The sequence below is a fragment of the Barbus barbus genome, assembly GCF_936440315.1.
Source record: "Barbus barbus genome assembly, chromosome: 12".
Classification (NCBI taxonomy): domain Eukaryota; kingdom Metazoa; phylum Chordata; class Actinopteri; order Cypriniformes; family Cyprinidae; genus Barbus; species Barbus barbus.
In genome coordinates, this window is record NC_136740.1 from 8,484,749 (window position 1) to 8,506,047 (window position 21,299).

At 37.1% G+C, this 21,299-nt stretch overlaps 1 protein-coding gene across 1 annotated transcript in view; it reads left to right on the forward strand.

Moving 5' to 3' along the window:
- The window catches only part of LOC306877488 (triple functional domain protein-like), a gene marked incomplete at its 5' end in the record, with an annotated part of 158,405 nt that overhangs the window by 39,510 nt on the left and 97,596 nt on the right, over positions 1–21,299 (forward strand). Inside the window, 2 exons of the mRNA XM_079429257.1 lie at positions 18,649–18,723; positions 19,977–20,091. Of these exons, the coding sequence (XP_079285383.1) occupies positions 18,649–18,723; positions 19,977–20,091 (190 nt within the window). The remainder of the gene's footprint in view (positions 1–18,648; positions 18,724–19,976; positions 20,092–21,299) is intronic.

A 21,299-nucleotide genomic window follows, 5' to 3' on the forward strand; every position in this document is an offset into this window, starting at 1 on the left:
AGTCTATATACAGTAAATGTGTGTGTATGTGTATACAGTATATTGGCCATCGACCACACTGCTCTCTACATTTTGGCATCAGCCACTAAGAAAGCAAGATCGGTTAACCACTAGAATTAAGCAGTATATTTCTATGATAGATATCTATATAACAAATAGAGCATTATGGGAAAATATGCTCATTTAAGAACAGTATGTATTTTTTATGACATATTTAGAGATGAGTAGCAAATGATGATGCATCATCCAATATAAAATTAAGGGCAAAACATGATTTGCTCATTTAACCAAAGTGTATTTGCACCAGCTATCATTTGATTTTTACAGAACATAGCAAGAATTGCTGATGTTATTAATGTAAATACTAAATCAGTTATTTTATGTACTTTATGGCTGAACAATAACGGGCAAATTGCATAATGAAATCCTTGTCAAAAGATAAATCGGAATTACACTACAATTCTATGACTATAGTCATATATTTTTCATGGAAAGTCCAGGATGTTTAATGGAAAGAGATGTCTTTAATTCACATTAGGTGTGTTTACATGCAGTAATTTACCTCAGTCAGAATTAATCCAGTCTAATGTTGCAATATAATTCACATATGTGTGGTCCCACTTTATTTTAAGGTCCAATTCTCACCATTAACAAACCATTAATCATGACTTTTACCTCAATAAACTACTGCTTATTAATATTTAGTAAAGTATTTGTTAACTTTTGGTATTGGGTAGGATAAGGGATGTAGAATATGGTCATGCAGAATATGTGCTTTATTCAGTAGTGTGAAAAAGTATTGCCCCCCTTCCTGATTTTTTATTTTTTTGCATGTTTGTCACACTTTAATGTTTCAGATTTATTCATCATCAAACAAATTTAAATATTAATCAAAGATAACTCAAGTAAACACAACATGCAGTTTTTGAATGAAGTTTTTTATTATGAAGGGAAACAAAATCCAAAACAAAACAAAAAACAAAATCCAAACCCACATGGCCCTGTGTGAAAAAGTGTTTGCCCCCTAAACCTAATAAATGGTTGGGCCACCCTTAGCAGCAACAACTGCAATCAAGCGTTTGCGATAACATGCAATGAGTCTGTTACAGCGCTGTGGAGGAATTTTGGCCCACTCATCTTGGCAGAATTGTTGTAATTCAGCCACATTGGAGGGTTTTCGAGCATGAACCGCCTTTTTAAGGTCATGCCACAGCATCTCAATAGGATTCAGGTCAGGACTTTGACTAGGCCACTCCAAAGTCTTCATTTTGTTTTTCTTCAGCCATTCAGAGGTTGATTTACTGGTGTGTTTTGGATCATTGTCCTGCTGCAGAACCCAAGTTCGCTTCAGCTTGAGGTCACGAACAGATGGCCAGACATTGTCCTTCAGGATTTTTTGGTAGACAGCTGAATTCATGGTTCCATTTATCACAGCAAGTCTTCCAGGTCCTGAAGCAGCAAAACACGCCAGACCATCACACTACCACCACCATATTTTACTGTTGGTATGATGTTCTTTTTCTGAAATGCTGTGTTACTTTTACGCCAGATGTAATGGGACACACACCTTCCAAAAAGTTCAACTTTTGTCTCGTCAGTCCAAAGAGTATTTTCCCAAAAGTCTTAGGGAACATTAAGATGTTTTCTGGCAAATCTGAGACGAGCCTTTATGTTCTTTTTGCTCAGCAGCGGTTTTCGTCTTGGAACTCTGCCATGCAGGCCATTTTTGCCCAGTCTCTGTCTTATGGTGGAGTCTAGGGATGGGCGATATGGCCTAAAATTCATATTGCGATATACATTGCAGCCTCTTGCGATAACGATATATATTGCGATATATAAATTACAGTATAACCATTTCAGAACAGGTTACATAGACCCTTAGGAAAACCAAACTGCTAAATGTATTTTTTTTTTTTTTAAGAAATAAAGAAACGTTGTATGTCGTTTTGAGAACATTTATTGTGCAAAAGCAAAACTGTAATTATACAACACAATGTTGCAGATTAATAAAAGAAAAAATCTTTCCTTCTAAAAGGCACTACACTTAGTTTAAGTCCTTGGTTCTTAAATGCCACCCAAGTTGCAGGGAACAAAAAAACTGGTGTCTTTTTAGTTAAGGAACATACACTGTACTGAAAATACTTCCAGTATTAATTAGGCAAAGAACATTATTTTGTGTAATGCACAGATACTTTAAATAAAAACATATTTCAAACCTGCAGCCTAAGGTAACGCATTTGGTTTTAAACATTGTGTTCTCCTAATGAAATTAAAACTGGTGTCTTTTTAATAAAGGAACGGGCACTGTGAATTAGGGATATACTTCCAGTATTAGGCATGGCTAAGTGTAGTGCAGAGATGCTTCAAATGAAAACATTATAAAGTGCTAAATGAAAGCACAAAATAAATAAATAACTTCCAGTATAAGGGACATATAAGTCAACTAAAGAAAAATTTTAAAGTATAAAAGTTTCTTTACAGTAGTGCCATGCCATATATACAGTAAAAAGTGCAAATGTAGTTTTACTTATTTTCTTGAAGGACACAACATATGCAAAGAACAGAAAAACTGTCTGGTGTCTTCTCAGTTAAAAAGCAACACAACGAATCCTAAAATCAGGCACTCACTGAGATTTTGTTTAATACACACCATTTGTCATTTGTTGCCCTACAGATTATTAGCCAGGAACACAAGCTTGTCCACAGTCTCTGGCTTCAACAGAGACCGGTGGCATGTAACAATGTTGCCACCAAAGCTAAATGCCCTTTCCGAAGGAGCACTTGTGGCTGGGATACAGAGATATTTCTGGGCCAGTCTTGCCACCCTTGGAAAATTAGCTTGGTGCAGCCGCCACCAGTCCAGTGGGTCAGTCTCTCCATCAACCTGCATTGTCTGCAGGTAACTTTTTAGCTCCACTTCGATGGCCTCTCTGTCAGCGAGAGCAGCTGTGCCATCGGAGGCCTTTTTGAAAAAGCTTCCCAGGCTCCGTTTTACCTTCTTTGATTGCCTCTCAACAGCTACTTCAGCACCATCAGCTGCAGCTTCTGTGCTTGTGTGTGGCAGTGGCTCTCTGACTGTTGCAGCTTGCACCTCCAACAGTGACAGAATTTCTGCTACTGCTCTGGTCTTGATGAACTCCTGGCGGTCATCAGCTATATGCATCTTTAAACCGTGGGTCGACCAAGGAGGCCATATTCAGCAGGTCAACCGTTTTTGGGTCTGAGTACTTCTCGTTTAAGTACTCTAGGATGACTCTTTTCATGTCCTTGGTAAGCTCTGTGTCGTCATCAGCTGCAGCAAGAACAGTGTTGTTGAAAACATGGAGAACAGGTTTGATGTACGACACACTGACATAATCTTCTCCAGACAGCGCGTCTGTGAATTCCAGCAGTGGGGCAAGGGTCCGGCTTATAGATTCCAAGACATCTGTATCTTGCCAAGTGGGTACCAGGTGTTTGGTTTTCCTGTCTGCTTTCAGTACCTGTGATAGGGCCTTCTCTTGTTCAAGCACCCTCCGGATCATCATCTAGCGTGACCCCCACCTTGTTGGTGTTTCTGTGATGAGCCGATGAAAGGGAAGATGGTGCTCTGCCTGGGCTTTCTTCAACTCTTTTCTTCTTTTCCAAGAGTATGAAAAGGCACTCACAATCTTCTTGCACACGCCAACAGCACGGTCAATTCGGGGGTCTTTCACACTTTTTTCTGTTGACAAATTTGTAAGATATTATTAATTTAATCTATAATCTCTCTCTCTCCCCACACACACTGAACAACTATCATTACAACTATTGAAATGCTTGATTAAGATTGAACGAACATCACTTAACACAAATGCAACATTAAAATAGCATTGGGTATACAACTGAACAGAGGCAAATTCTACATCTCTAAACGCAAATGCAACATTACTGTACAGTAATATATGCAAATATTACAGTATAATGTTAAAATATTATAATTATGCACCATTATATGAATATATATATATATATATATATATATATATATATATATATATTCATTTTGTGCATATGCATAATATTAATATTTTAATAAATATGATATATATAAACCCACTTGGTATTTTATATATATATATATATATATATATATATATATATATATATATATATATATATATATATATATATATATATATATATATATATATATATATATAAAATACCAAGTGGGTTTATATATATAAATATTTATTAAAATATTAATATTATGCATATGCACAAAATGTTTTAACCTACCGATGGCGAGGTGCAGCCTGTGTCCAAAACATTGCAGCCTGGTCCAATCATTCAGAGACGCTGCCTTGACCACGTTCGTTCTGTTATCAGTAGTAATGCAAACTTGGCTTTCTTCTTTAAACCCCCATGACTCAAGCGCTTCCTTGAGTCCTTGTGCGATCTCCTCGGCCGTATGTTCAGCGGGGAAGTACGACGTCTGCAAACACCGGCTGCCAAGATTCCAATCATCCGTTATATAGTGAATGGTCAGACTGAGGAAAGGCTCCATGGTACGGCTCGACCACAGGTCCGTTGTAGTAGCAAAGTATTTCAAGTCACACAGCTCTTTTTCTTTTTCTCGGCATACAATTTTGGCATCTCTGTTTCTGTGAAGTATTTGCGGCTTGGCACCTCATATCGTGGATCAATAGCTCTGATCATGGCTTTAAAGCCGCGTCTGTCTACCGTTTGAAAAGGGACCATGTCCTTACACAAGTAAACAGTTATGGCCCTGGTAATTTCAATCCATCGCGGGCTCTTCCTAATATAAGGAGTACCTTTTGAAAATGACTGTTGGATTGAGGTTTGGATCAGTTCCTGTTTTTTCTGTCCTGCGTTCTTCGTACTGGATTTTGCATATTAAATGTTTATATTATGTTTACAAGCAAATCAAAATGAACATATTTCAAATTATATTCTTTGCTGAGATTTGAGTAATTTCAGTGTGTATTCTACGCAATGAAGCAGTTTTACGTCATGGTTACATAATAAAACCATCATCCGATGACGTCACAACGTCATTTAGCAACTTTTAGCAACAAATCGACCTGCCTTTAGCAACTTTACCTGAAAATTAATTGGCAGCACTGAAAGGGACTATTGTAATGGGTAAATAAAATGTAAGCTAATTAGTGATCGACCGATATTGATTTTTTTATACCCGATACCGATACCAATTATTTGCATGTCTATGTGCCCGATAACCGATATGCAGAACCGATATTTATTTACTGTTATAAAGTAAATAAATGACTGCGTGAAGTAAGTCCATACTTCACTTTGGTTTTTCCTCCTTTCAGTCATCTTAACAAAAAATGTTTTGAGAATTAGCAGTCTTTCACGCAGGGCTCTAGACTCATTCTTCCCACTGATCTCACTTTTGCGCACGAGCACATAATTTGGTTGCAATTTGTTTTTTGTTTTTGCTACAACGTTTGATTAATCAATGCATGCTGATGAACTTTTATCATAGTTTATAGTTATATGGTAACGAAAGTTTTCAACATTCAACTCGTTCTTTTTCATCTGTATTATTTGTGATTTAAATTTTGTGAACAGGAATTCCTTTTTTCCTGCGCTTTTTACTTTCAAATTTGCGATCTTGGTGTCACATTTTACAAGAAAAGATCATTGTCTGTTTTGCTTATATCTATACACCTTTAACTTTTTAAGACTAAAACAAAAGATGGATTCATTGTTATTCTTAATTAAAAAGCGCAACAACAATAAAACAGTACGTTGACAATGACAAACTCTTACATAACATTTATCAACAAAAACGAATAAGACGAGACATGGCATAGGACACACCACATGCTGTACTATATACCGAGTATATTACAGAATGTTTAGCAAACTCTGAGGAAGCAAATAAATATTAATATATATATTTTTTTAATTAAGGAAAGCCTCCATAGCATAACCTGAGGTAAACAGCAAAGATAACAAGCTTCTCAAAACGAAAACAAAAAGAAAAGTAAAACTAAACTGGCTGTAGCTGACAGGACTTGCATGTTTTTCCTACAAGAACACCACCATGTTCACCTTCTCTGGTTTAAGAAGCGGTCTTTTACTTTAGTTTGAAAACAAATCCATCCGTTGCGCTCCATCCGCGACGCGCACCTTCACGCTCGTGCTGACGCGGCGAGTATAAACCAGGCTCTACCCACGACGCGCTCGCGCTGAAAGCACCTCTCTTCACGTGATCAGTGAAATCTGACTCCTGCTATAATGTGCTGCGGCTGGCAGCGCGCGCTGTATGAAGCAGACGCTTTGGAGCAGCGCAGACCTGGCACTCGTACAAATGCGACCACGTCAAATTTTAACTCGCAAACAATTACCATTTTGGTCGCAGTCTAGAGCCCTGTCATGTTCAATTTAATCTTCGTATTACAACAATAAAAAAACATTTTATTTATAAAAAGCTTTAGCAGCAACACTAATATTAGCAGTAAGCAAAATTAACATAGAAAGTCTAATGTTTTCAAATGGAGAAAATAAAGGAAAGGAGTCATATCAACTTCATTTTTAACTACAGTTTTAGTAGGTTTATAAGCTGTTTAATAGGATAAAGAGTGAAGAATAATTCACTGGATAATGTTAATTCACGGAATAATATTCTCTGGAATATTGGAATATAACAAGCATTGTATTTTATTGCATTTCTCAACTGGCATGCTCTAAATTATGCTGCTGACAGCGCGGTTTAATATGCCTTTACACAGAACTATAGGCTACTCAAACTGCGATCGATCGCGGAGATAATAAATAATTAATTTCCATAGAGTTGTATTAATTTAGATGTTTATAAACGAAATAATGGTTATATAGTAAGTGTTAATACAATTTAGGGTGCTTCAAAAAAGTGAATCTTGTTAAAAGTTACATGCGGTGTCCGAGCTGGAGCATTTCTTGAGCATCAACCGCTGAGTGAACTGCAATATGAAAGCGGCTTCACGAGACTAATGATGAGCATATAGACAACAGAGAGAGAATTACATTCAATGCTTTTATTTCCAACATGCAATCATTCATGGCTGTATTATTTAATTCATGCAAAGTTACGTCTTTATTGGGAGAGGACTCGACGGATTATCTATGTGACTCCCGACTTCACGAGACTAATAGACCACAGAGAGAATTAAATTCAGCGCTTTTATTTCCAACATGCTCTAATTCATGGCTGTGTTATTTCAGGCAAAGTTATAGCCTATCTTTATAGGGACAGGGCTTGACAGAGTATCTTATTTATCATATTTCTTAGAGCCAAGTTGCATTTAAACTATATATCAGGCATTTATGTAATACATCTAATTTGTGCATTAATGACTGTAATATTAAATAGTTTACTAACTACAGCAAATCAAGTACCTGCACGCCGTTGCTGTCTCGTCTCCCCTCAGATGCGCTGCAATTGCGATCCTGCGCGCAATTCTGAAAACGTCCACAAGATCCGATATTACAAAACCGATATTCGATTATGGAAAAATGCTTAAATATCGGGAAAAATATCGGTAAATCGATATATCGGTCGATCTCTAAAGCTAATACAGCCCTAATTACTAAGCTCAGATGAGTTAATGTGTGTTTCTTATAGCAGTTAAAATGTAGTTTTATTTTAGTGATTTTAACTTTTAGTTTAGTGATTGTTAATGCTTTAAAAAGCAATGTTAGATAGATGTTCTAATGCTATCTGTTCTAACTATAAAAGGTACAGCTGTTATAAAATCAGAGAGAGGCTGCATGGCTATGATAGTACGTGAGAGAGTCAGTGGTAATATCATTGCATTCCTATTGGTCAGTGTAAGAGGAGCTCAGCTTAGCCTTACAGTTAGCCTGCCCTGAACCAGGTTAGCTTTCCAGCATAAGTAGCCACAGTGACCGGTTGATCTTTGTTAAATTAGCTTTATGGAACTAAATCATTTGACAGTGAGTCAGAATAACTGAAATAAGCCTGGCCTATTTGGTAAACTTGTTTTATGAAACAGGCCTCGAGGCGTTAGAATTCAGAAGACACATAAGTTAATTTATGATTTGTTGTCTGCCTGAACCAAAGAAATAAAAGCGATCATATTTTTTCCATTGCATCGTATTGCATCGAATCACATTGTGTTGAATCAAATCGAAATCGAATCGCACTGCATCGTAATGGGGGTGGGTTGTATTGCATCGCTAGCTGCTTCATATGTATCTTCAATGTATCGTGTCGTTGGCTATGCATTGAGATGCGTATCGCATTGGCCTCAGCTATGGAGATGCACATCCCTAGTCCCTATACAAAAGTGTAAACTGTATTTGTTTACATGTGCATTACTTATATTCCGTTTAAAAATAAAGCTGACATTTCTGTCTGAAGAGTAAATGTCAGCTTTAAAACTGACCAGTATGTAAGACATAAGATTTAAAACATACACACGTTTGTATGAAGTAAAACTTACTGTGTGTAAATGTGCATCATAGCACAGTGCATATGTGCAAGCTGTTTTTGAATCCGATTTGGAACTAAGTCAAGCATCTACATGCTTAATTTTTTCCTGTTGATTGGATAATTTCAGGTCTACATCACCCTTTCAATCTGATCAGAATTTCATTCGGATCAAGCTCAAATGATTGAGGTGTTTACATGAAGGCTTTTTAGTTTGATTAAGCCATCAATCCAATATAAATGGACTACAATTTCTCCTTCCCACATAATGCCTGTGTGATGTATTCTGAGCAATATCACACCATGCTAGTTCAATTAGGCCAGATGAGAACCGGACTGTTTTTTCCAAAGTCCCCCCCCCCCGTTTCTGTCACCTGACGGAGTTTGGTTTTCTTCCCACTGTCGCCTTTTGGCTTGCTTAGTTAGGGTCTAAATTAAAAGATAATTAATATTCAGTAATGTCATAGATTTGATGACACTGACACTATCAGATGAGAACAAAACTTGAACTGAATTGATCTGAAGAATGACACTACTGTCTTAAAGCTGCTTATTGCTGAATTGAACTTGTTTCGTAATGAATTAATTTTACACAGTTACTGAACTGAACCAACATCCACCTGAGTGGAACTGAATAATTACACTATTGTCTTGCTACAGCTGCTTTATAGCAGAATTTTGTATTGGCCTCATTTTTGAAGTTTGGATCAGTGATTCTGTTGCTTTGCAGTTTAATATTGGGAAACTGCTTTGAAATCTCTATTGTATGAAGTACTATAAAAAAGTGTGATGACTTGAATTGGGTGCATACTGTAGCTGTTGAATAATTCTGCTCATATAGTTTATACTATTAACTTCAAAACAAAAGCAACATTGTTTTGTAAAGTTACAAATGAATTACTGTTCAGATACAACATCAAGATTGTAAGTGCATGCCATCTTAGCCATTTGTCTGTCGTTATATTTATTTACAATCGATCACAAAAAACCCCCAAAAAAACTAAAACAAAAAACATTATACTCTTCCTCCAATAATTATGGAAAATATTGCTGGAATTCCTCATCATGCCTTTCACAAAGCTTAAAACCTTGTAACCTAAAATCTTCATGATGTGTAAACCCTTGTTCTAGTCCTTTTGGGTGATAAAATTAACTGTCATTTTAAGGAGTTTAAGTGAGTTAAGTTGTTATGTAGCTAATTAAAGTTAGTTGTAATCAAAGCAAATGCTCCAATATGAAGGAGCAAATTTGTACATAAATCTTGTTCATAAGCAGCACTGCTGCAAGATGTTTGGCAAGCGTGTGCACAGGGGGTTTAGGAGTTAACAGGTGGATTAGAAGCCATCAACAAAATGTATTCCATCATAAATGTGCACACTCGCCAAGCTTCAGAGCCCCAGAGCTTTAGAACACACACAAGAACACCAGTAAATCTTGCCTTCTAGGGAACACAAAGTGAAAAGCTGCAGTGGAGCGCAGTGAATTAGCCTGGCAACGCTAGGCTAATTCAGCCTTGTGCTGTTTACACGCTTACTTTGCCAAAGTCGACTGACTCTTCTTTCCCAGAAACTCAGGGATCAGATGCAATATCTGTAGTTTGATGGCTATGCCTGTAAAATGGGAACCATTGTGAATAGCCACTCTTGGCAATATGCTCGAGCGGGATTGAGACTCTTGCCACTCTCAGGTATTCTTCTGTTTAAAATTTGATAAATGTGATTTGTTGAAGTAGCCTAAAGACTGAAGTATGAGAGTTGCCTATTCCCTAAAATCATCCAACGAGACCGTTGTTATTGTAGAGTAGCACTTCAAACTTTTCTTTTTCCTTTAATGACTGATGAGGGACGTCAACACACTTGTTTTTTTTTTTTTTATTCCTTGCACTTTTATGTTGACTTTAGTTATCTGTTGTATGAGAATGCATAATTTCACCATTTTCATATAGATATTGTCTATGGGCCATTAAAGTTTATTACTAGATTTATCATATAGTTTTGCAAATTTGGTTGGTCCTTCCTTTATATATGTATACAACTTAGACATTTGTATAAGGCTATTTCTGTTTTTTATCATGTATAGATGTGGTGTGTATATTCTATGGTCTCTTGTGTGACTATTCCTGAAATTGTGTATGTGTAAAAAGCCAATGTGTTGTGTTGGAACAGTTTCTTTCCTTGTTAATTCTAAAGAATGTGAGTCTTTTCATTCAAATTAATGTAAAAGGTTTTTCTTTACCTATTTACATTATTGTTTTATGCTTTTAAGTAGTATGTTTATACTGTCGGAATTTGGTAGCTGCCTTTATTGGCCAGGTCTCTCTTAATGGGACCAACCCTATTAATAAATGTTCAATAAATAACTAAAGAAATAAATAAAAACTTGAAATTATATCATTAGCCAGTCATAGAGACTGAAATATGGCAATTGTTTATTGTAAAATCATGGAGGCATAAGAGGACATTATTCTAGAAGTGCAGCTCTGGATTAATGAGGTAGAACTGTTTTGTTACAGAAGTAAAAGATTACTTTGATTTATTTGCAAACCCATGTGGAGCTCTCTTGTAGTTTCTCCAATACTTTGGGTTTGACTCAGACTAACTTGGACACATTAACATTACTTCACACCGCTCCAATTGATTTTCTTTCAGTCAAGAAATGTGAATCAAAATACTTTACGGCCTGTGTGACTTGCTTGTGCTGCAAGTCTGGCTTTCCATGCTGATCAGATATCAATTTATTTCTAGCCTCGTAGTGGCTGTCCAGCTTTGAGAAATGAAGACCATTCGTCATAAGGATGGCAGTATGAAATGAATTCATGTCTAGGGAATTGTTCCTCAATGTTCAGAGTCATATCTAAGGGATATGTGATTGTGCAACCCTGTCTCAACATGCCTGGTGCTCCCCTGTTGAGACTGTATGAGCCATTGTAGACTCTCACTGGTTGTAAAACAAGCAATCAAGACTTGTGAACAAGGTCCATAAAAGCGAGGATGGGAATGGGTCGGTAAAGGTTGCCAATGGAGAGGCAGAGGAGAGGGGGAGAAATGCAGCCTGTAAACGGGAGAGAACGGGCCGAGGGATCCATAACTCATGTAAGGTGGGGTCTGTATTGGGAGGCGCTGATGTGTGAGAAAAATGAGCTGGCGTTAGCTCAAACACCAAAATAATGAAAATCCAAAATATAAATGTGCAGTATAATTAATTGTTGGCAGACAACTCATTTGGCTCACATTATGGCAGCTTGAAATCTACACTGAATTGCTGATGTAGATTGGGTAGTCTTTATAGTGTGTGACTAGAACATTGTGGTCACATCTAGAATGAAAAATGACTTGGGTTCTCTTTCGTTGGATGTCGGTAAATACAGTATTTTTGAAGGTGTGGTTAGACCACTACAAATGTTAATACCAGTCAATCAAGATTTAAGCGAACTGAAAAAATACTCCTAGGGGATATTGGATTTTGTTGATACCAATAACTAGAATTGGAAAATATGGTTAAAATAGTATACTTGATAGTATACCTGCATGCAAATTCTTAACAGTAGACTGATGAGAAGATTCACAACTACATTTACATCTAATATGACAACTATGTCACATTTGGGAAGCTAATGTTATAATTGAGGAAGTGCTTCACTAGACCAAAATCCAACATATGCAGGATCAACAGATGATGGCCTTGTCATCAGGAAGATCATTCAAATGTGACACTAGCCACAACACAAATGGTTTGGAACGCAGCTGTCTGGTTTGCTCAAGTAAACAATGGGTGAACTTGACTGGTAAACAGTTCCATAGAGATAAATATTGCTACAGGGTTATAGGGCTACATATGTGTGGAAGCAGAAACTAGTTTTAACATAGTGGTTAACAGTTATAATGCCAAGGCTTATAATTTGGCTGATAAATAAACATAAATGAATGACTGATATATCGGCCGATACTTTAAACAGACTGCATCAACTGAGATACATTGGAGTATACAAGTAGTCTACTGATCTAGAAACTGAAGCAGTCTCACCTTATTCCATCAGGTAGGCCTATGTCTCTGGCTTGACATGATTGATGTGGACTGACAGAATGAGATGTGAACTGGGCCTGGTGCGCAGAGGCATGGCCGTGGACTGGCCTGCTTAATCACAATCCCCAAAGCTGAGAAAGTGGCACATCCTTACCTCTGAGGCTGGCCTATATTTAGATAGGAGCCAAAAAAAGGAACTGTAGCCTAGCACCAGCCAACATACACACAGACATACACACATTGCCAAAACCTCACAGAGCATGAGAAGTCTCTCATATAGAAGCCCTCCGACCGTGCTGGTCAGTTTCAGTCAATACACACTGCTCAATCATTTTGTTTTCATTGTGGCTTAAATTGGCCGAATCATTTTAATCATCAGTCCCACAGTTTTGTAAATTGAGCTGCTGTATCTGAATCAGGGAAACAGACAATGGTTGGTGTGTTTAACAAGTTTATTTTGCTACATTAAATTAGTTTACAGTGGATTGTGTGGGTTGCCTACACTAGACAGAATGACTATGCTTGGGTCAGTCTTACTGCCAAAATTAGTTACCACCAATATAATAAAAAAAATGCAATGAACTAATCAGTTAGAATGTTTATTTATTGCCACGTAAATTCCAGCTAGTATAATTTGTTCCTGCAACTAACTGCATTCTTACAGATACACAGATATTACAATAATTGCTTTTGTTTTTTTTGCATGACTTGTCAAACAGGGTCAACATTTAAATTTTGAACTATTTAAGTTTGAACTATTTAAACCTATTGTTGGATTCAAAACTGCAACCAACCTTTTTACCAGTTGAAATAATTAACTGCTGGGCTGCACCACACCATTTATTCATTGCATGCACTGCTTGTATCCGTGTCATTGAATGCTTGTCAAGTTCACACACTTGTCCAGCACCAGGATATCATCTGTCCACAATTGGGAATTCCACCTGTGAACTGAATATTAACAGCGTCTTTTACTTTTAGCATGTCTGTCTGAGTAATTGACCTGGTCAAAATGTATGGCTAATGGGTAGAAAAGCTGACTTCTTAGCATCATAAAACAACTTTTGCTCTACTTAGAAGAGTGGTGTGACACTTCCCTGTGTGTAGCTCCAGTATTACTTCCTTTGTTGAGCTGTGCAGTAATGGTGTTTAAATTCAGTTGTGTCATTAATAATGCATGACTGGACCCCAGGGTTGATTGACAACTTGTATTTCACGCTTGGCAGACCAGTTAATTTAGGCACTGGCAAAGCTCATTTTTATTTTTACTCTGTTAAGTATGAAACAAACACCGCCCCAGACTTTTAGTCAGGTGTTTTTGGACACATCAGACACTGTGTCATTAAATCAGCTTGCCTGCTGAGTGATATGATGGTAATCCCTTGGTTCTATTGTTGGAGGATATTTGGACAGCAGGAAAGGCTTAAGTTTCCTTTAGCCACACAAGCTTTTCTGCAGAATTAGATAAATATTTTGTTCAGATCATGTGTTTTTTAAGCTGTGAACACTGGCGGCAACTAAATATTATGATTGTGCTCAGCTGGTGTTGTCTACTATTACTGATCAGCACTTTCTGTAACATTCCTGCGAATACTGTAAATATTGAATGCGGATTCTGTAAGAGCATCAGCATTCATTTTTTTGAGAGGGTAATTTCTGACTTTTTATAGCAATGTCTGAGCAGTGGAGGTTTTTAGTGCACTACCATTTGAAATTCCAAGTCAAAATCATTTCTCTATCATTTTGGAAGCAAGAATAATGTGGCATTTTATACTGTTACAGTATGTGGAGCAGGTTTTGAAGACATGCATTTTTTCAGTTAATGCTACAGAAATGGTTAATGTAGGCCCAACACAAATTTAGCAAATTTTAGTTTTACATAGGTGGACTGAACACAATGAAATTTGGTTGCGATATAATGTTTAGAAATTGTGTCGCATGACTAAACATTTTTGAACACCCTGATACCGGTACACTTTACGCAAATAACAGCATTTTCAAAAAGCACATTTTTTACTATATGTTATATGTATGTAAAATGTGTCTAAGGACTGATCCGCTGCTGATGGCTCATCATCATAGAAATTCATGTTGCTGATGGATAAAAGTTCAAAACATTTTTGAACAGTACGTGCAAAGGTATATATGGTTCATGTTGTATAAGAGGCACTGAAAACGCCAGAGTGTCAGCAGACATGTGTAAGCTACAGTATCTCACAGTGAGTACACCCCTCACATTTTTGTAAATATTTTATTATATCTTTTCATGCGACAACACTGAAGAAATGACACTTTGCTACAATGTAAAGTATTGAGTGTACAGCTTGTATAACAGTGTACATTTGCTGTCCCCTAAAAATAACTCAACACACAGCCATTAATGTCTAAACCGCTGGCCACAAAAGTGAGTACACCCCTAAGTGAAAATGTCCAAATTGGGCCCAAAGTATCAATATTTTGTGTGGCCACCATTATTTTCCAGCACTGCCTTAACCCTCTTGGGCATGGAGTTCACCAGAGCTTCACAGGTTGCCACTGGAGTCCTCTTCCACTCCTCCATGATGACCTCACGGAGCTGGTGGATGTTAGAGACCTTGCGCTCCTCCACCTTCCGTTTGAGGATGCCCCACAGATGCTCAGTAGGTCTGGTGACATGCTTGGCCAGTCCATTACCTTTACCCTCAGCTTCTTTAGCAAGGCAGTGGTCATCTTGGAGGTGTGTTTGGGGTCGTTATCATGTTGGAATACTGCCCTGCGGCCCAGTCTCTGCTTCAGTATGTCACAGTACATGTTGGCATTCATGGTTCCCCCAATGAACTGTAGCTCCCCAGTGCCGGCAGCACTCATGCAGCCCCAGACCATGACACTCCCACCACCATGCTTGACTGTAGGCAAGACACACTTGTCTTAGTGCTCCTCACCTGGTTGCCGCCACACACGCTTTACACCATCTGAACCAAATAAGTTTATCTTGGTTTCATCAGACCACAGGACATGGTTCCAGTAATCCATGTCCTTAGTCTGCTTGTCTTCAGCAAACTGTTTGAGGGCTTTCTTGTGCATCATCTTTAGAAGAGGCTTCCTTCTGGGACGACAGCCATGCAGACCAATTTAATGCAGTGTGCGGCGTATGGTCTGAGCACTGACAGGCTGACCCCCCACCCCTTCAACCTCTGCAGCAATGCTGGCAGCACTCATACGTCTATTTCCCAAACGCAACCTCTGGATATGACGCTGAGCACGTGCACTCAACTTCTTTGGTCGATCATGCCGAGGTCTGTTCTGAGTGGAACCTGTCCTGTTAAATCGCTGTATGGTCTTGGCCACCATGCTGCAGCTCAGTTTCAGGGTCTTGGCAATCTTCTTATGGCTTACGCCATCTTTATGTAGAGCAACAATTCTTTTTTCAGATCCTCAGAGAGTTCTTTGCCATGAGGTGCCATGTTGAACTTCCAGTGACCAGTATGAGAGAGTGAGAGCGATTACACCTAATTTAACACACCTGCTCCCCATTCACACCTGAGACCTTGTAACACTAACGAGTCACATGACACGGGGAGAGAAAATGGCTAATTGGGTCCAATTTGGACATTTTCACATAGCACCTAAGTGAAAATGTCTATATAAAATATTTACAAAAATGTGAGGGGTGTACTCACTCCTGTGAGACGCTGTAAATGTAAATGAGTTGCATAGAATGCATAACCACAATACACGCACGCACACACACACATACACATATGTTTGTAACCGTTTTATGTGGGTAGTGGCTTAAGATGCAGTCACTAAAGAAGTAAAAGTAAAGATATAAGAAGAAGGAGTGACGCACAAGCTTACACACGTACAAACAGTGTAAATGTTATGCGAATATTGGATTGTGATGAGGTCATTGACGTGGGGGGAATATAACACACACACACACACATACAACACGCCCCGTGAAGTCCCTGGATACTACTATTGCACATGCCCCAGTCATTATATCTCCCTGCAGACAGCCATAACCTTACGCCAGGAAGTGGTGGCCAATTTAGCCTAGTGACATAATGTGTTATGATGGGCAATCAAGCCTGACTTCTGCTGACTCCCTCATAAAGCTAATGAAATCAAAAGCAGTGTGGAAACGTGCACACTGTAAGTAAGACTAGGAACTAGGAACAGGTTTTGTCATGATGACTTTCCATATTGGGATATGGCAGTCAGCTTCATAAAAAATAAATAAATAAATTCAGACAAACACTGCATATGCTTGGCCTTTAAAGCTGCATAGCAATATGTTGACCCAGATACTGTGCTTACATTTACCAGGCTTTAGTCTTGTTTATTTCTTTTTTGCTTCAAGAAGAGCATAATCATTATAATAGTATTGTTAGCATTCTATATACAGCATACAAGGTAACAAAATATTAAAACATTTTTTAAGTTGTAAATAAAACAAAAAATATTTGGAGTATGCATACAAGAAAATATATTTCAGTTTTTAAATTTTTTTTACTACTTGTTTTACTAACTGTTTCTTTATAATTAATTGTGAAATTTCCAACAATTTCTGAGTGAAAATTGTCTACACTTTTTTTTTTTTTTTTATAATTTAATATAAACTAATCTGCAGCATAGTGATCTTAATCACTCTATCGTGATTTATTTTTTCTTTGTTTTTTTTGGTAAATTCTCTGATAAGATGTCATGGTGTGGTTTATAGTTATACCCTATTATGGACTGTACCATCGTTTGAGTGTGGAGTCGGACTGTGCCTAGTTTGATATGATAATGGTGTTTCCCCGTGGGTTTAAAGCACAAATGAGTGAAAACAAAACGCAGTTGCTGCTTCCTGTGGAGATTAACCTATTAACATTCACATTATTATTCACCTATCGCCCTGCCTTTGTGAAACCCAACCTTCACTCTCAATAACAAAAAAGAAATAGCTATTTTACAGTGAATAACACCTACTTAGGTTGACGTATAGCCTATTTATTTATTTTTTTGCTATGTTTTAACCTAGTCAAAATAAGCCAACTGCAGTTTGATTAACTGGAATGCACAATGAAAAAAATATGATTTCTGAAAATTGATAAAAACAGAGTTATCTGTTTTTGCAAATGAACTCTTCATATATATATATATATATATATATATATATATATATATATATATAAATAAATAAATAATAATAATAATAATAATATTACTTTTATTCAGAAAGGATGCATTCAATTGATCAAAAGTACAGTAAACAGTTGATATATTTATTTATTAGAAATACAGTGACAGTTACAAAATATTTGTAATTTAAGTAAATGCTGTTCTTTTGAATCTGGAAAAATATATATCACAGTTTCAAATATTCTGCGTTGATAATAAGAAGAAATGTTTCTTAAGCACCAAATCAGCATATTATAATTATTTATGAAAGATCATGTGGCACTGACGACTGGAGAAATGAAAATTCAGCTTTGTCATCACAGAAATAAATGGCATTTTCATCAAATAAATGCAGTCTGGTGAGCATAAAAGGCTTCTTTTAAAAACATTAAAAGTGTCTGTATAGAGTATATTAATCGGATGTTCAAAAAGATGTTTAAAGCAGAACACAATACTTTTCCTGAGCACAGAATTCTGATTGACCTTTATGTGCTCACTGGGTACTGACATTTTGATCTTTTGAATAACCCAGTTATTCTTAAGACGGGTAATGTGTTGGCGAATTGGCACGATTTTGACACTATTTGTATTGAGGGAGATTGGTGTCAATGAGTGCACATTAGCATGTTATATGCATTGGCGAAGCTGTTGATGAATTAAGATCTTGCCATCTGTTGAGTAAGCGGGGGAGAGAGAGAATGAGGATCAGGGTTGGGGAGGGGAGGAGAGGGTGGAGTGGGGATGTATCTCTGTCTCGGGAGGCCTTGACATACAGAACTAAATATGTTATTAACTGCAAACCATATAATCAAACACATTTTAAACACATTGAAGTAAATTAATAAAAATATGAATAGGATAAATCTCTGCATGTTTTGGCTATTATCCTGCCACAATTCTAGTGTGCTGTTTCATAAATGTAGGCTAATCAACCTATGAATAAATGATATCATCTGTTGCTTTTCCTGTTTACAAGTTGTGTGAATGTGTTTGTCATCATGTGCTTTGGAGACTGACCAGTTTTTGAATCCTTCTAGGGTTCCACAGAAATGAAGACATGAAGGCTGTTGAAGTTCTTCCCATCCTTAAAGAAAAGGTGGCATTCTTATCAGGTGAGCCTATATATTATTCTATGTATTGGGCTTCCTAATTGAGTTGTCTGTCTGGCAAGGATTGTTGGCTTTTTGATGAATTGCTGTGTTCCTCTTTTGTAAGTTGCTTTGGATACAAGTGTCTGCTTAATGCATACATGTAAATATTACAAAAGTATGTTTTTTTAGGAAATTGATGCATTTATTAAGAACAGAAGAAGCTGAATATTAATCAAACCTAACAGTAAAACATACTGTAATGTTACAACAATTCTATTTCAAATAGATGTATTTGTTCTGAACTATATTCATTAAAGAATCCAGAAACAAAAATGTATCATGGTTTCATCAAAAATATACAGGTGCACATCTGTTTTCAGTATTAATCAGTGTTAATTCAGCACACAATCAGAATATTGGAATTATGTATGTGACACTGAAGACTGGAGTAATAGTTCTAGTCGCTATCTCATAAATAAATTACATTTTAAAATCAATTAAAATAATAATAATAAATCAATTGTAAAAATAGTTCATAGTTTTGGATTTTAGATCAAATTAATGCAGCCCAGGTGAGCCTAAGAGGCTTGTTTAAAAATATTTCAATCTCTTGCCGACCCCAAAATTCATAAACCATGGTCCTATGTCCATAAAAACCCATCACAGTTAAGAAAGGAGTGAAAAAGAAACCGTTGCTTCCCGCTCCATTCTAAGCCATTTATTTAGAAGTGTTCGCTCCTTATCTAAAGGCCCGGATTTCTATGAATATTAACAAGAGGAAACTTATTTGCAGTGACACTCTCGGATATGTGAGCTCAAAGGCAGAGCAGCATCGCTAGGGAAATGCAGTGAGTGTTTAGCTGGCTGCTGACCCAGATAGCTAACGAACATCTTAATCTTTGGCAGGCCAACTTGCTTATCATCAGCTCAGCTTGTCTAAGCAGAGATATAACTCATTTCCAATTTTGTCTTTCTTCCACCTCTGCACTTCAAAGAAAGTGTAATGGAAGTTGGTTTGCAAATAACGATATGAATCATATTACCCTAGCAATGATATGAGACATCATATTCTGTATTAGACAAAAACTGAAGCTAGTTAAACACAACTTGGCATGGGTGGCTATGATAATTAGGCCATGGTGTTCTAAAGCATCACTATATACAGTAGGTAGGCTAGTTGGAGTTTCTTAGCCATTGCCCTATTTTACTAATGCTTGAGTGACACAGATGTTGTTGTTCCAGCCAAATATATAGTGTGTTGCTTTGGCCTGCAGGTGGAAGAGATCGTCGTGGAGGGCCAGTCCTTACATTTCCAGCCAGGAGTAACCATGACAGAATACGACAGGAGGACCTCAGACGACTTATTGCGTACCTTGCAGGCATTCCCAGGTGTGTGTGTGTGTGTGTGTGTGTGTGCGCGTCTCTTTGTCCGTGTGTCAGTGTGAACATTATTATGCAACTACATTCGTAGTCATAATAGATCAGGTTCAGGCAGATCATTGATTGATCCCATGGCAGCACAGGTGTGAAAGTCAGCCAGCTGCTTGAATTGTAAAGTTACAGTTCACTCAACATTGTGTTCATCCTAGCTGCTCAAGGAAATATAGACCAGCGGTTGATCTATTTTTGTCCATTTCAGTTAAAATTAGCCAAAATTAGCCAAAGGTGCAGTCATGACTTTGCTTGTCAAATTTTCACTGACAAAATCGGCGAAACCAGTCATTTCATTAGAATTATGAATTATGATTTTATTAGAAGTATATTTGATTGTGCTAAAGTAGAACTATTGCAAGTGTACTTTAGGCATTTTTTTAAATATCTTGCATTTAAAGACAATATTATTCAAAGATCACACAATCCTCATCAATAGTCATATTTACTGACATATCACTCGAGACTTACGGATATAGAAATGATAGTTAAACTTTATTTGGAATACTACTAGTGCACAATGCCCATTTCTTAATATTAAACCTAAACTGCAACTATTGAAGATGATTTTGTGATCCTTGAATAATATTGTCTTTAAATGCAAGATTTTTAAAGAATACCTCAAGTACACTTGCAATAGTTCCACTTTAGCACAATCAAATATACTTCAGTACAGGTACATCAATTTGAATATCAAAAAATTTGAATATCATGAAAAAGGTCAATATTTTTTGTCACTCATTTCAGAAAGTGAAACCCATATATTATATAGATTCATTACACGTGGAGTGAAATATTTCAAGCCTTTATTTCTTGAAATTTTGATGATTATGGCTTAAAGATAATGAAAACTCAAAATTCAGTGTCTCAGAAAATTAGAATATTCCATAAGATCAATAAAAAAGGATATTTTAAACAGAAATGTCAGGCTTCTGAAAAGTATGTTCATTTCTATGCACTCAATACTTGGTTGGGCCTCCTTTTGCATGAATTACTGCATCAATGCGGCGTGGCATGGAGACAATCAGTTTGTGGCACTGCTCAGGTGTAATGGAAGCCCAGGTTGCTTTTATAGCAGCCTTCAGGTCATCTGCATTGTTGGGTCTGGTGTCTCTCATCTTCTTCTTGACAATTCTCTATGGGTTCAGGTCAGGCGAGTTTGCTGG